Here is a 17,073-nt window from a genome sequence, read left to right as displayed (position 1 = left end):
TATAGGGTACGTGTATGTGCTGTATGGAGTATCAAAACTTTGGATTCTATTCACTGAGGATATGCAATTTATGCTAAATTTATATTAAATGAGTACAAAATGCAGAATAATAGTAGATGTCTCAGCCAAAAAAGTTTTAGTTAGCTTCAGAGAATTTTAAGATTTCAAACTGGGCCCTGACACTATTTTGTTATGTGATTGATGGGGGTCATGTGTCAAGTCAAGTCAACAGTATTTATAGAGCACTTTCAAACAGCCATTGCTGCATACAAAGTGCTGTACATGGAGCGATCCAACATGCACAACAAACAGTAAGACAAATCGGTAATAAAGGCGGTAGAATGCACCAAGCAGTAAAATCAAGAACAAATCTAAGTCATGATGAGTCGAACGCCAATGTTTGAAAAAAAATTCTAACATAAGGTTCAACAATAGTTGGATCCACCATTATTCTTGACTTTATACCGTAGTTTCAGTTATTACAGCCCTCCAAGGGAAACGGTAACTATGACGGTAACTGTTTTGTAAAGCGCTTTGTTACAGCTGCCGCTGTTGTGAAAGCGCTATAGAAATCAGCATGTATTGTATTGTATTGTATGATGTGGGCCGTGACCAAAAATGAGTTTGACACCCCTAGTACTACAGTAAATCGTATTATCACATTTGCTTTTTGCCACAGTCATGGATGAGGGTGTAAAGCAATCACACAGTTTGAAATGATGTGCATTATCATTTATTTTCAGTTCAAAATCCTAGCTTCCAAAACAGTTGTGTGTAGTTAAGAGATCAGTTCCTGTACAGTTAAGGTCAGCAAGGTCACGTTAGGTACAGCGCGAGGACTATCTCTACACGTAATGTCAAGGTATCCCAATGTTGCTGGAGCTCATGCTACATTCTGTCATGTATAGAGCAAATTGCCTGTTTTTGAGTTTGTTTGTTTGTTTTCTGTAAGGGTTTATGGGTTCTAGAATAGCAGCCATGCACCCAAAAAAAAGCCAATTCAGTCTTTCAAAGTCAGCAGGGGAAATGCGACTGAGGGTGGGGGCGGGGGGAGAGAGAAAAAAAATTACATATAGTTTGATGGTACATCAATGCTTATAACATCTGACTGCACTAAAAAGGAAACAAACATTTTTAGATTGTTTAAGCTACTTCCTTAATTCTGCCTAATACAAGCACAGGTGGTGCATCTGATCAGCTCTGGGACTCCAGCACGTTAGACCAATTCAAGTTAGTCATTCCCTCCCTTCTTCCAAAAATGCTGCACAGCCCATCACCCTAAAAGCATCACAAGTCTTTAATAACGCCCACATATACATTGTTACAAAACACACAAGGACCATAAAGGAAATATTCAATGAAGTCACTGTATGCAGCTTTCTGGGAAACCTATGTGTGATGAAGACTGTTTTGTGCAGCCTTAGAAACAATATGTATATATCTGGATATACATATACAGTATACACAATTTTCAACGCAAAAAAAAATGTAATTTTTAACTTTATTTTGACGTGTTTTAAGAATCATTCTAATGTCCTGGGTAGGGTAAAGAGAGCACAAATAAAATCATAATGTTGGTATGAGTGTCACTGAATTCAGGTGATTTGGGCCAAATGCCTTCGTTATGGAGAGTCGGCGGGCAAGGCATTGTTGACATCAAGTCTTTAGACAGGTCGTCCTCCCTGTTTCTCTCTCATCCAGGTGTGGATCTTCTCCTTCAGTTCAGGAACTGTGAAATCAAACACATCATAAGGAGCATGTTCCGATCCGACTTTTCTCAATCTACAGTGGTACTGTGATTTACGTGCTTAATCAGTTCTGAGAACAAGCTTGCGACTATTTACAGAGGTCTTCACTGAATATCAAATCAAATTTCCCCATCGAAATCTAATGAAAATGCTATTAATCTGTTCCAGCCCCCCCCCCCAAAAAAAACCGACCAGCACTTTTTAATTTTTTTTACAAAGAAAAGCTAGCACTATTTTTTTAACAATAAAAGGGAATGTAAAGAAAGAAATTGGTTTTATAAAGGATAATCATCGTACATTAGGACAAGCTGAAAGTCAAATCAGTGAGAATATGATTATATGCTTGTGCTTTCAAGGGCCGTGGTTGAATGAGCGCTGTCAGGAAATCTGCCAGTTAATTTGCATGCGTGTGTCTGGGCGTTGTGCGAGTGACGTTTGGCCTACTGTAACTCCTTGCAATTGTTTTCATTTTGTATTTGTGTGTTTGACTGTTTGGTGCAGTCATTAAACAGCTCAAACGGCATCAGCAAATGTAGCTATTTTTTGGCATTTAAGTGAATAAAAAGTAGAAAATAAAATCCCTAATCAGTAAGCCAAAATAATTCTCATCAAAGTCTTCCAGCCTTAAACGTAATGAAAAGAAACGTAGTTACTTGATTCCAGCATGCTCTCGGTCAGAGGCTGCCGGTTGAATGGATCAGTGGGCGAGTTGAGCAAGTGGCGAAGGATGATGGATCGGTCCATGATGTTCCCCGAGGGCAGCATCACAGGGTCTGTCATCAGCGTGTCCATCAAAGGATCTGCCAAAACAGGAGCAAGAAAACGTTAATAATGACAAAAACAAGGGGGATGGGGGTGGGGGATTTTAGCTACACAGAAACCCGAGCCGACTGTGCTTCGTGTGACACAGTCCCGTTGACCAGGGCAGTCTTATTGGGAAATCAAAGCAAGTATGCAGGCCACATTCTTATTCTAGATTATAATAAGTCGGTGGTAATAGGATAGCCTTCGTCCAAATGGTCTATATGACTTTTATGGGGTGGCAAATCCCCTGCTATTCAACAGTTACGGTCAAGTACAGTCAAGGCTTTTAGTTGATTACGAGGCCCTGGTATATCTTATCATGTAGGAACAGCACCTATACTTAGAAAACATTTCACACTAGCTAGAAATGGTTCCGAATGCCAGTTGTTATTTAGGAGGCAACAAAAATGTGATATTTATGACACAATTGCAAACGGTCCAACGTGGATTGCAGTTGATATTTTTGGGGCTAATAGATGTATACTACGATCACTGCGGTAACCGTCTTTGCATATGAATTCACCCTTTTAAAAATTACCCTTGGATTTGAATCAGGCGGCACAGCAGAATATCGTATTGGTTTTGTCTGTGTACACCGGCTTCCTCCATCACACCAAAGTCCAAGTTTAAGACTTTAACTGGTCCCATAGGTGTGAATCTGAATGTAAATGTTGGGTGTCTATAATTGCCCTGCATCCAGGCCAAAATCAGCTGGTCTCCAACTCCCCATGTCCCCTATTGAGAATAACTGCTACAGAAAATGAATGGATAAATAGATTTGAACATGCAGTCTGTTTTTTTTTAAATGACCATAGTAGTTTTTATTTTAACCAGCCCATTAATCAGACTTCAACTTCAGTTTGACAGCTGTTCTAGTTAAAGATCGGTGAATGAGGTCATTTAGTCAGAGCAGTGTTTTGATCCTGCGAGTGAGGATTTGACCTTTGAACACAAAAGTCATGGTCTACAACATAAGAAATAAGATTTAAATAAGTACAGAGGCTGTAATAATATTTAATCGTGTTGCATGGGGTGGGGGTGGGGGTGTGAAACCAAACCCGACAGACTCGGATTCAAAAGCACGTGTGAGCAGCTCACACACAGACCTTTGAACTCATCAGGTGCGTCACTGTAGTCCATTTCCGACTGGGAGTTCTTGGCCACTATTTCCTCCACCTTCTCAGATAGCAGCTTGAATTTTTCAATGGCGATTGAAGACTTGATACCAGCCTTCCTCATTTTTGAGATGACTTCCTCGAAGAGCTCTCGGCTGTATGACCGCTATGCACACACGCAAACACACACACACATGGGAGCAAAACACACAGAATGTTATATGAAGCGTGTCGTTGGGAGAATGGATTGTACACAATACTGTAACTCTCAAAATGTTCTTCCCTAGTCTGTCATTCTCATTATATTATTCCCACAAAGTGAACGGAAATCAAAATTTAAAAAAGGGCTTGGTGTTAAATGGTGTACCATGTTACAGTCCAAATTAAAAATAAATTTCCAGCTTCCTGTAATTCAGGCTTCATGATTCAGCAGTAGTGATTTGGCCTCCTTTCAAGGAAGGAATTATATTTACGATGCAGTACAAGTCTCAAACTCAACTCATGCAGGTCAAATCAAACCCAGGACATGGTTTTGTGCACCCCAAACGGTTTCTGTTCATTTTGTATCCAAAATATGAGTTTGTTTTGCATTTCATTACCTGAACCATTTTGAACCGAACCTTAAAACCAAGGTACACACTGAAACGTGATTTATTTCATCCGGTTACACCGCTAGCCATTCTTTACCATTTAGTACATTCTTTACCATTATATCAAGCTCTCTGAGGACAATCATGAGCATGATGCGCCCGGTGGTGGAAGCAAGTTTGATATCGCCGCTATATCGGAACAGAAATATATTCTCTTGTCTTACAGACATAACGGAACATGATTTTCTACAATCACTGGCAGCCTGACCACCATGACTACAATTCATCATATGTTCCCCCATTGCATTTTACCATTCAACCATTCAAGATTTAACTGAAAGCACTTAAGTGCCTCCAACCTGGTCATCTGCTATTGCCTTAGCAAAGCGAGCACAGTCTAGCTGCAGGTAGATGTCAGTCAGCTGGTCTAAGAGCTTCTTGGGTTCAAAGCCATACTTCTCAGGATTCTCCACTTTCAGGTCACGACATTTGGGCCCGCAGAGCTGCTGCAGGTTAAAGTTCAGCATGGCAGCTAAACGGGGGCCAAGTTCCTGCAAGAAGATAACGCACCCGTTAGGAATAGCTTGTCCGATTCTGTGCATGTGTCCATTTAAGGCAGATAGGGGTGCCTTTGTATGAAGAGAAAAATGGACGACATTGTTTCCCTTCCGGCAAAGTAGAATAATAAAAATATATTGTGGCATGGGTGATACTCACAGGCCTGAGGAAAGGTTTCTGGACCTGCTTGGTGAGGATGTGAAACATGTCCACAGTCTCTGTGGCCAAGGCCAGATAAGAGCGAGACACTCGTTCATCCTGAGTCAGCTGGGACTGGCGGCTCTGCTGCTGGTCCTGAATAAGACCGGGTGCGCACGCACAATGAAGTTAAAGTGGTAATCAGGCTTGCTTAATTTATGGTTTAGATTTTCGAACTACTTAAAGAAATGAACGGTATTCACAATGCAATGGAGGATATATATGTGAATGTGAAATATCTTTAAAGAGAAAGTCCTGTTGTTTGGATTTTATATTCAGGTTTGATTAAAATAAATAAATTGATAACACGATTGATCAGCATTTTGATGATGGCAAGTTAAAGGGCACTCGATGGAAAATGGTGAATAGCAGAAAGCTCAACACTGAAAGGGTGGATGGGCATGAATAAAAGGGAGACAATAATGGTATGTGTGCGTATGTGTACATATATATATTTATATATACATACTGTATATAAATTGAAAGGAAAAAAATGAAATTGCATGTATTTTCAATGTTTGAATTCAATATGAACAGCCTGGAAAACCCCCCAATCATCATACTAGACAGGCAAACTGTATGAAATTTCATGTATTTTTCAGAAATTTCAAAATATGTTGGTGAAACCCTAACCTCCTTGGCTAAGATAAATATGAAGTCAAGTACAAACCCGGGGCAGCTGATCCCACTGATCCTTATTCTTCATCTCCTCTTGAATCTCATGAATACGCTTCAGCGACTCAAGGCTCTCATCCAACAGGAAGGTGGTGTCATTGATCAACATGTTGATGTAGCGGACAAACTGTTTGCCGCAGCTAAAAGAACGGGAGCATGACAACATGCAAATTGGGTTAATATGCGTCACTCTATTACAAAACCACAAATTGTGCCTTGCAATCAATCTCACTTGAACTCCTCAATGAATGTGCCGTGGTGGGCGATGTTTTGCCACAGGCTCTTAAAGATGGTGCTGATGTGGTACCTTATGGTGAACTTGTCATAGAATTCACTGGTGGCGCCAGTACGCTCAACATCTAACCACATTAAGACAATGAAAGAGGAGTCAGCGGCTACTGTGTACAAACTACACCCACACAAATACTGACAATAGGGAGATTGAAACCCAAAGTGTCATTTAAAAATAGCCCAAATTTCACTGTTAAGGCATCTTAGCAACCAGGGGCACTCACCAGTGTAGAACTTCATAAGAGCGGGCACCAGCTGGTTAATGGACAAAGGGTGGTTCTCCATCATTTCGGAAAAGCGCTGAGTGCGAGGCTGCACGGCAGGGTTGGTGACAAACAGAACTTCCACCAATTTAGCAATTAGGTATGGATTCCTGATGTAGTTCTGACTGCAGATGAACACCACCAAAAAGGTAACTATGTCTTGAACACAAGGCTCATATAAAACTTGGGGAGAATATCTGCAAGAAAGCCAAGAAGAGGAAAATGAGTCTTGTGTGCAAAAGCGCGCCGCTGTATTTAATTGTAAGTACAGTGCCACATCTATCTAGATTATAGGATGATATTTTCAAACAAACAAAGTTCAATGGGTATCTCCAAAGGAGCATTAAGTTGAGTTTGTGTCAAAATTGACGAATAAAACTGCAAAAACATGGTTATGGATGTACCTGTAGTTACGTAACAGATTTATTGATAAAGGACTGAACTGTGAACTTACTGCACAACAAAAAGCAGAAATTCGGCGACATCTTCAATGTAGAACTCAGGGAGCGCAGCAAAGGTTTTGGGAATCTCAGGATTCAACGGCAAGGTGACGCTGTGAGGAAAGGACAGAAATGAACTCGTGCCGTCAACTGAATAACTTCAATTTCAGTTTGAGTGAGAGCGTGACGCCGCATCAATTCCAGCCATGTGACTCACTTTGGGTAAGCGGGGTCCACCATACGGAGCAGGAGCTGAATGACTGTGCTGTAGAACTGCAGACATCTGCGGAGCAAGTTCTCATCCAGAAGACCCACGTCAGCGCAAGCTTTGGCTCGAACCAGTTTCTGGGAGGGCACAAGTGAAATGCTAAAGATAAGATAAGATAAGATATCCTTTATTCGTCCCACACTGGGGAAATTTACAGCCTCCAGCAGCAAGAATGTATGTAGAAAGAAGAAAGGAGAAAGAGAAAAAAAACAACAAACATCTTTCAATTAAATACAATATGAACACAATGGATCAATCGCAGTACTGTACTATTTACAATTTGCAAAGATTCGTTTTGGACTAAATGTACAAGACAATGTCGTTTTTCAGCATTTGAGGAGTGAGAGGAATTTTTCACTATTCAGGTAAGAAGCGCTGTGCTGCCAAGTGCGGACATAATACTGTCAAAGAATACAGGAGAGACTGTGCATGTAAAAATACAAACCTTGAGTTGGGTTTTGCAGCGCTTGAGCATTTCTCTGTGGCGACTGGCCAGAGGAGAGTCCTTCCATTGGGCTTCACTATTTTTCAGCTCTTCGACTGTCCTAATAAGGTAGAACAAATAAAAATAGCGTGAAAAGAACAGAACACCGACACGATTATAGTTACACGGCATGCATTTGTGTTTGTTTACCTGTTGAGTTCACGAATTGCCCGCAACCTGCGGATGTAGCGCCTGCAGCCAGGCAGGATTGACAAGTGGTGGGTATGTAGGGTCAAGAAGAAGCACTCTGTGGGGAACTTTGGCTCGGAGAATTTGGTGGTATCTTCATCTGGATATATAGATAGCAAACGCGCATACACAAATGCTAAAATTAATCTCGCAGTGGGGATTTACTGTAAAATAGGCTGGACGACATGCAACAAAGAACGGAAAAATCCCAATGTAACAAATGCGGTTAATGGATCATTTCCTGTACGTATATTCATTCATTTTCCGATCCGCTTTATCCTCACAAGGGTCGCAGGGGGTGCTGGAGCCTATCCCAGCTGTCTTCGGGCAGTAGGCAGGGGATACCCTGAACCGATTGCCAACCAATCACAGGGGACACAGAGACGAACAACCATCCGTGCTCACACTCACATCTAGGGACAATTTAGAGTGTTCAATCAGCCTGCCGTGCATGTTTTTGGAATGTGGGAGGAAACTGGAGTACCCGGAGAAAACCCACGCAGGCCCGGGGAGAACATGCAAACTCCACACAGGAAGGCCGGAGCTGGAATCGAACCCGGTACCTCTGCACTGTGAGGTTGACGCACTAACCACTGTGTCACCGGGCCGCCCCGTACGTATACAGTATTTATTTGATATTATATTTGACATTATTTTCGTCTAATCCTACCAAGCAAAGGGCAACTCACGTAGCTCAGACAGCCAGCTTTTGAGCTCCTCCATCGTGGCCTTCAGGCGTGTCTCCTCCGGGCTGACGACAAGGCGACAACGGGGGTGGAAAATGTAGAAAGGATCCACCGTCTCCAACTTGATTTTCATGCTGAGTTGCTGCAGCACTGACAGGAAGTTGAGCATGAAACCGTCTGTCGACACCTGCTTGTCATCGGTCTGAGAGGGAAGAGGACCAACAAATTCCTATTAAATTCCCAATCTGTCTGAGGACTTCTTTTAACAGCGTTTCTAGGACTGCGGTTGTAGTTTGCAGCGGGTAACCTAAATACACAAGACATCAGAGTGAGGCGTTTGTTTGTTTTTACACCACAAACATTTCTAACCACAATACGAACATATGGAAATAACTTACCGTTTCAAATCAATCAACTGATCATGAATTATTATCTTTAAAAAAGCTTGAAAATGTGACACAAACTTTGTATTGGATGGCATAGATTGTGCAAGTGCACATAATGAGGTGAGGGCAATATCAAATGGTAAAAATGTGGAGGAGAACCAATGACTCCTACCTGCATCTGAGATTTCTTCACATTATAGTTGACCAAAGCTGCCATGTAATTGAGGGCTAAATCTCGCGTCTCTCCATTTAGTAGGATGTTGTGAAGAACTTTAAATAGGTCACCCTGAAAATAATGTATTCATAACAGGGACATTCAACGCGTCATCTGGGTGATGACAGCAATTTGAGGCAGAAGCTCACCCTTGCCGACTCTAGATAGTGCTGCAGGGATTGGCTCACAACTCTCGTATTCTCCATGGTGATAGCTGGACCAGAGAAATACTTGTCTCCTACTTTGATCTGAAGGAAATGGAAAGCATCAAGACGTTAGATAGCTGTAAACAAGCATGTTGTTCTGGTTTTCCTTGTTGTGTGGTTTTAGTCATTTGTGTGAATGTGTCGCAGGCTCTCGTATACGACTTGCATTGCTGTAGCGCAATAAGAGTTGGAAATGACAATGGATGAGCAGAGTACTTACGTCATCCTCAGAAAACACAGAGAGGCTGAAGAAAGCGCCAAGGTAGGACAGCCGCTGAATCTCTCTGCCACATGCTGGACTCAAAGGTTTGGGACACCACAGAGGAAGTGACGTTACCTGTGGAAAGAATTCATTTTTTTGGGCATATTTTTTGAAGGATTATAAAGACAAAAGAAGAAGTGTGAAAAGAAGACTCCATTGAAGGATAATGTCGTTTGAAGGACTGATTTGGAGAACAAGGAAGAACAGGAGGGAAGGGGGCCAGAAGACATATACACAAGAAATTTTTGAGGGGAACCCAGTGACCTTACAAATACATGAAAAGAATGGTATGAGCAACAAGGACATAACGCTCGCCGACTGAGCTGAGCACTCACCAAACTGCACACAGGGTGAGTCTTTCCAAACTTGATTTCACAAAGCTCAGCTAAAGCCTGCAAAAACAGGAGAAACATAATGGAACCTACGGTAACTTGACTTATTTTCATGACTACGAGATTCAAAACAATGATTTTCCATGCAACAGTGACATGAATTTCAGGTCAAATAAAGAAAAAGCAGCTAAGGGGATTTTTTTTGTTGTGCGTGTCAAGCTGCCAGTGCCACATTGTCCTCCATCTCAGTTGCTTGGATCTGGTTATCATGCTAATTTGGACCTTTAGCCAGACGATAGTAAGACACCAACTACGTACCATAAGGGGGAATTTAAAGTTGTCGCTGTCAAAGGAGCATTCTTTCACCGCGAGACCCAGCCCATGGAGGATGGGAATGAAGATCTGAGAAAGATGGGAGTAAACCTGTCATGACTGTTAACTTGTTAATTTAACTCATGGACAGCGGCGAATCTGATAATCATGTCAACATTTCATTTTTTTCATATAAGCCAAAGAGAACATGGTCAACATGTAATGAGCTATCTGAATTCGTGCGTTCCCGCTACATACTGGAAAATGGAGTTATGGAGTGCGAACTAGCAAATGTGTGTCACACCTGTTTGAATACTTCTTCTTCCTGGTGGGTAATGCGCACCAATTCCTGGATGAAGCCAAACGGGAGGTTCCGGCACAGCATATAAGGTACCAGTAGAGAATGCTGGAGAGGGCTCCTGCATGTACCAACCACATAGACAAACCAAGCATTGTTGTACAAATACTGGAGTCATGTATCTGAGAAAAGGGGGAAGAGGAGTCACTATGGAGACAGCGGAAGAGCAGCGGGGGGCAAATTGGCCCTTAATTTTCAGAGATATGTTGAAGAACATTACAATTTTGTGGTATGATGTGCATGTATCCCCATGCTAAGGGTTCTAAATCAAGGCAATGAATTAAGGAATGATTGAGTTTCGCTAGTTCAACACATCCTTAAATTTGACAAATGGACCAAATTCAAAAGACTGACCCTGAAGGTACTGTTGGGACATAAACACGAATAGGGCAGTATTAGTTGATGAAACAAAAATACTGTGGCACAAAGACACAAAATGGTCCGGAAAAACTTACCTGGGCTGGGTCAGAAAGCCTTGCAGGACCAGGGCAATGTGAGAGATACACTGAGAGCGAATGTTGCTAAGAAGCTGGCTGACATTTGGTTGGTTACACATCTGAGGGAAAGTAAAGAGAGGAGAGGTAAAATCGCAAGTGTCAAAATGAATGCTTTCAGATTTACATAAACTGACTGGCTTTCTTGAATATTGAAAGGAAAGGGGAAAAAAAGAACCCAGCACAGGTTTTAAAAGGCCGTACTTGTAATTTGTCTTCTCCAAATACCTTGGGAGCTTTTCTCTCCTCCATGCCAACACTGTCAAAGCGTTCAATGAGGTAGTTCAGCATCTCGGTCTCCTTGCATGCTTCAATGGTGAAGCGGTCGCCGGCCAAATCACAAGACACTGACCCTCCACATGCACCGCGACTAAACAAACACAAACAGAAGGAATGAAGCACGCAACAATAACATGAAGGATAAATAGACTGCTCGACATGTGCAGTTAGCTTCCAACAAGCGCCAGCTCTCAATCACAGCTCCTGAAAGAAACACACTCGAGGCTTTAGTGACTGCACCACAGCATGTAGCTCATGTAAAGGAAACACCATTGCAGACAAAACAGCTGTTATTATTCAGTTGGTGGGAGGATTGTCATTGCTAATGCAAAGGCCATACGTGAGTGTCTTCAAAGCACAGAAGAAACCCTCAGAAAGTAGAAACGCTAGCTTTAAATATTTAAGAAACGCAGGCGCAGCGATACATCCGATTAAAACATTAACACACAAGATGTTAAATCATGTTTGGCTCGGTTGTCCTGAATAATGACTTCCTGATTTGCCCTAATTGGAATTCATCCGTGAAAGTGTAAAAAATTATCAGAAACAAGATTTTACTTTAAAAAAATATAGATCATACAACCAACCTCAAAAGGTAAAACCGTGTATAAACACATAAAGCACTCTGAAAGAGATCCGAGCCTGCCTATGTTAATTTCTCACCACTCCGCCACAGTGTGTTTGTGCTCTGTTAGTGGGCAAGGCCCGCCGGTGCATGCAGCAGGCCTGTGCTGAGCAAGCAGGCACACGCAAACACACGCACACCGTGCAGCGATGTACCTGGACCCAAACTGAACCCGCGCAAAATCCTCCTCCTCCTCAGACTCTTCATCGCTGCTGTCCTGAGACATGTCAGAGAGGGCAAACAGGAGGGACAAGGGACTAACACGACACAAGACAAGGACAGGAATGAGGTGAAGGTTGGAAGAGAAAGGCGATCGAAGAGCAAGCGAGGGGAAGGAGATGATGAAAACTGAAGACTAGATTTGGAAGGGTAGAACATAAGATGGGGTGAGGGGGGGCACTACTGCAGCAACGTACGCAGTTGGTTGCATGTCTGCTTGAGGGCTAATTGTTTTGAATGAATGCACATTTGATTGTAGTGTTGATGCATTGCTGGAACATTCATTCCTCATACAGCGACGGAAGTTCAGAGCTGCAACGAAGGATATATATTTTTTTTTTGGCATGCTTGAGAAATCGACGTCATTGTTGACCCTATAAAGCACGTCTGGCAAATCTCAAGAGTTATTTGCAAAGCAATTAGTTTCTTTTTTTTTGGTCACCAATACTGTAGACAAGCAACGGATGTTTAAAAGCAGCATTTGTTGTCAAAACCTAAACTTTAACCCAATACTTTAAATATAAAAAGTTACCAATATAAAGTAGGGATGGATGTACAACACTAGATTCCCTTGACCGGCTATTTTATTGTTTTATTTTAAATAACACAAATCCAAACAATCTCTCCCTCTGAATGTTTTACACATTAAGCAACAAAATGTATGCTTTACCAGAGTTCTGCGAGGATGCAGACCTTCGCTATAATGACGTCATATCATGTTGTCCTTCTTGAGACGCCAAACTTTTGCAAAGGCTTGCCTGACTTTCTTCAAGGCACGATAAGTACAAGTAATTCCACCACAACAAACGTGTAAACCAATTGACGACAATGCCCATCCATTCTTTGGGTATCCTATCTTGACTTGCTCGGGGTTCAACTCCAATGTGAAGTAACGATCAAATTCAATCTGTTAAAACAGGGGTGTCAAACAAATTTTTGTCGCGGGCCAGATTTTAGTTAGAGATTCCCTTGGAGGGCCGTAATGGCTGAGACCATATGAAGAAGTCAACAATAACGGTTTGTTCACCTATTGTTTAAGTTATTGTAATGAGGGGTTTGGAAACTGTTGGAAAATGTTAACAGTACCACTCGAATTTCTTACAAATGAGAATTTGAAATTTTGGTTGAGATTTTAGCAAGCATCATGAAAGTTGACATCGTTGATTTGCTTTCGCGGGCCACATAAAATGATGTGGCGGGCCAGATCTGGCCCCCGGGCCTTGAGTTTGATACCTGTGTTAAAAGTTCATCTGTGTTTGGGTCCATTTCCAGCTCAAAATTTGGTGAGTCAGAGAGGGTTAATATTTTAGTTGGCTGGAGTGCGTGTGCAACACACACAGACATGCAAATGGAATGGGAAGATACCTAGAAGGTGGGATCCGTGATGCAAAGGCGGCCTGTCGGGCATTTGTTCTGGGAGATGGCAGAACCATAGGGGGCGAACTTAAAGAAAGGGACGAGGTGGTAGATGTTGGCAGGGGAACTGGTGTATTGGGGGGCACAGTGGGGCCCGTTGGGCTAGGAGAAGGTGCAAAAGAGCTAAAAGCTCTTTGTCCTGGGCTAGATGGGGACAGGGCTCCCCAGGGAGATGAGACAGAGTAGGGCCGGTAACGCTGGGAGATGGGCACGGGGGCAGATGGAGGGTTGAGGGACTGTCTGAGGGGAGCAGCGGGAGTAGGTGGGCTGGGTGGAACAACAAATTGTGGCGTAGATGGTGTAGAAGGTACAGAGGGAGTGGCGGGGGTGGGGACATTTGGTGAGGTCCTCTTGGCTGCATCCACACTCATTGGGTAAGGGCTACCACACCCATATAGGCTGTGGACAATATTGATCACATGATGATTGCCATGACAATGTCGAAAAATAATCACAATGAACCTGGAGCATTTGAGCAATTCCAAGTCCTTCACAAACATTTGGGGAAAAGAACAGCTCTGATGTGATTAAGGGTTTTGAACAGTGCAAGAAAAAAATAAGCGTCATCACGTGCCTTGAAAGAGAGCTGGCTCCAAAGGATCCGGCACTGGGCCCCATGGGGCTACCATCTTGGCTGGAGGGTTGTACCAATGTCAGGTGGCGGTCCGGAGATTTGGCTGCTGCAATGGGCTGCGAGGTGGCGGTCAAGCTGGCGAAGGGGTTGTGGACAGGCGACTGCGTTGAGATCATGAGGACTTCCATTAGGATCTGGCCGATCAGGTCTTTAAAATCAGAGTACACTGCAGGAGACAGAATGAGAAAATAAGCTTTTCAGAGCTCCACTCTGAGAAGCTTCTTTTTTTTGGGATAAACACAGCATGACTTGTCATACCATCTCTTGGGTTACGCTGGAATTCAGCAGCCAGTGAAGGGAGGAAGATGACATCTCGATGCTGCTCTGTCCATGAAACGCGCAGGATCTTACAAATGAGCTGCAGAGCCTGGTCTTCTGTGACATCGGAGTTTGCAGATGTTTCCTACAGGTGCCCGGGTTCAATCAGACAGAAATGTCAAGATCCGACAGTGGACATTTTAAGTTCTTGCAGGGGCAAAGGTTGAGGAACAAATGTTATGGACAGTGCTTACCATAAGGACACTCCCAACAGATTTATTAGAAAACCTTACTTTCAAGATCTACATTTTCCACGGTTCAGGGTGCGCGAGAGGGAAGGGAACACACTGGTCTGGTCGCCAGCCAATCACAGCGCTAATATAGACGACTAACCATTAAAAATCACATTCAGACTGCCAGACAATTTTCAGTTTTCACTTAAACGTGTTTTTTGGAATGTGGGAAGGAGCCAGAGCATCCACAGAAAATCCAAGCAAAGTACAGGGTGAACAAAGTTGCAAAATCCACACAAGTAAGTTTCAATCTCAGTACTGTTAGGGCAGATGTGCTAAAACCAAATAAATTTATTGTTGCAAAAAGGTGTACGCACCCGAGATTAAAATATGCATTAAAAACTTCACACATTCATTAGGGCCCTGCCACAATTGAGTGCGAGTCTGAAAACTGTTCTTATGTTTACCAAGAAAAGCTCACGTTTCAGTTATGTTAATCACAGAATGTTCCTGCGTTTATAAGCGAGCACTGATGTAAAGTCAAATCCCTTGTAAGAAAAAGTTAATTACTTTTTCTGTCAAGTTCCTCTTCTCCCTGCGGTCGCCATCTTCCACCTCCATGTTCTCTATCCCAGAGTCGACATCCACTTGGGACATGCTAGAACCAAACACAGGCACAGCTTCAATGAGTCTTTTGTAATATGTAAATATCTTAAGCTAGCTTGTCCATTCACAGCCATCTTTCAGTGCAAACGTGTGAAATATGATTACCTCTTTTCACAAGATGCGGTGTCAATGTCCATGCTCTGTGAACGGGACAAACTCTGGGACTGAGTCTCAAGGCTGTTGGAGGGGGAGCTGGAAAGGGAGCTCACACCTTCACTACTTTGACTGCCATAAACCACACCTTGCAAAAGGCAAAACACGTGTGAGCACACTGAAGACACAAGGAGGAAATATTTCAGACAAGATCCGACAAACCGTTAAAATCCAGAAGTCGTATACATGAGAGGAGACAAAAACTCAAGTATTCTCAGTCAATTTTTTCCTTACCAGTCGTACCAATGGGGGATGTGGCGGGGGTACCGCTGTGCGCATTGAGCCCTAATGATTGTGAGGCAGCTGGTGGCAGGGGCTGAGATGTTACACCTGAGGGTCCAGGGAGGGGTCCCGGTGGAGTTTCTCTCTGTGGGGACGTCAAAGGGGTGCTGAGAGGGGTGTTAGGCTGTGACGTTTGTCCCCCTGCAAGCCGTGCCAATCTCCTTCGCCGAATCTGGCATGAACAGTTAAAAAAACACAAAACAGATCAACACAAATACACTCATTGATCTTAGCGCTGTTCACAGTTGATGCGCATTTAAAATCATGCTTGAATAGGTTACAGTATTGTTGAAATACATTATTACACCAACATGACAATAGTGCGTATATTTATTATTAGTCTCCCAACAGTAAATAGCTCCGGTATGCCACTGTGAACGGTCGCTTTTTTGGGAGGAGTAATAACACTCTGGAATTGATTTGATATAAAAATTGAGTCGCATTGCAATGAACATGATACTGTATACTGTGTATTCATCTCAAAGAAAAGGTCACTGACTCGGATGGTTATTCGGTTAGCAAAACAAAGCTAACAATTTCAGCAATCTAAAATCGTGCGCGAGAACAAAAACAAATACAAAATACGATTTGCATGGCAAACATGAGGCAATCGCCACTTATCAAAAGTATTATGTTCATTTTTATTGAAATCCTCTTAATCGAGGAAGCTGGTTTTGTATGATGTCAGCATTGGGTTAGTTAGCTGCTTAATTTCCGACCGTAACGTGCTCATCCAAGCAACTGTAACACACATCAATGACAGACGCTGATTTTCCACGTCTCGTGTGGTATTGCCAAGCTGTGGTTTTGTCGCCGGTGTTTTTCTCCTAGGTAGAGTGGCACGAAGCTAGCCGCTAACCCTATTCGAGGAAACTGAGTCATGTGTAAATCTATTATCTGGAAACGATAGAGTGATGCAAGATAAGCCATACAGGAGCTCGTGTCGTTGATGCATTTTACTTACCTCATCTGCGCTCAATTCCTCCATCGCAGCTAAAAGTTTAACCAGCTATCTCAATTTCAACTATTGCACTATGTGCCAGCCAGAGCCTGCTAGCTAGCTTCAATCTGAACTAGATATGCATAGTCTAACTCGTTCAACTAATGTGTGTCAGTCTTGATTGTCTCGAAGATATAAACGATGACACTACTGCGCGAGAACTGGCGGCATAGAATGAGCCCAAAAGGTCCCTCGTTGGCTAGGCTTTTCTTTCAAGTCAATAGGGAAACAAAAAGAAAAGTAGCTAGCTATTACACGTCAAAAAACAACAGCGGCCATTTTGGTTCTACTTGCTCTCACGTGACTCTTCACATCACAGTGGGCGGAGCAACATACGAAGCGTTGACACGCTCGGTTTACAGATATAAAATGGCACAGGTGAGTCATTTGTAGATGAGGTAACAAAAATTACAAGAGTCAAATACTACGCTTTAA

At 42.7% G+C, this 17,073-nt stretch overlaps 1 protein-coding gene across 3 annotated transcripts; it reads right to left on the bottom strand.

The window, feature by feature from the left end:
* Positions 1 to 717: 717 nt before the first annotated feature.
* ube4b (ubiquitination factor E4B, UFD2 homolog (S. cerevisiae)) lies at positions 718 to 16,960 on the bottom strand. 3 transcript variants are annotated; one of them, XM_052050733.1, is made up of 29 exons: positions 16,603 to 16,960; positions 15,591 to 15,810; positions 15,309 to 15,444; positions 15,108 to 15,195; positions 14,305 to 14,449; positions 13,987 to 14,212; positions 13,362 to 13,811; positions 11,933 to 12,034; positions 11,102 to 11,243; positions 10,835 to 10,935; positions 10,326 to 10,440; positions 10,028 to 10,111; positions 9,713 to 9,769; positions 9,336 to 9,452; positions 9,059 to 9,157; positions 8,868 to 8,981; positions 8,313 to 8,511; positions 7,585 to 7,723; positions 7,396 to 7,495; positions 6,900 to 7,027; positions 6,697 to 6,795; positions 6,204 to 6,439; positions 5,921 to 6,047; positions 5,684 to 5,828; positions 4,975 to 5,109; positions 4,617 to 4,808; positions 3,659 to 3,833; positions 2,402 to 2,548; positions 718 to 1,729 (listed from the first exon to the last, which is right to left on the bottom strand). In XM_052050733.1, the coding sequence occupies exons 1-29, from the start codon at positions 16,624 to 16,626 to the stop codon at positions 1,665 to 1,667; spliced, it is 4,107 nt and encodes a 1,368-aa protein (XP_051906693.1). In that variant the 5' UTR covers positions 16,627 to 16,960; the 3' UTR covers positions 718 to 1,664. The 3 variants fall into 3 exon arrangements, with proteins under 3 accessions (XP_051906693.1, XP_051906703.1, XP_051906713.1); XM_052050743.1 differs by lacking the exon at positions 11,933 to 12,034; XM_052050753.1 differs by lacking the exons at positions 11,933 to 12,034; positions 13,362 to 13,811 and having other exon boundaries at positions 16,603 to 16,959.
* Positions 16,961 to 17,073: the final 113 nt, after the last annotated feature.

Source organism: Hippocampus zosterae, chromosome 2 (genome assembly GCF_025434085.1).
Source record: "Hippocampus zosterae strain Florida chromosome 2, ASM2543408v3, whole genome shotgun sequence".
In the NCBI taxonomy this organism is placed as follows: Eukaryota; Metazoa; Chordata; class Actinopteri; order Syngnathiformes; family Syngnathidae; genus Hippocampus; species Hippocampus zosterae.
The sequence above is the reverse complement of the archived record's forward strand: the minus strand, read 5'-3'. Positions and strand labels throughout refer to the sequence as shown.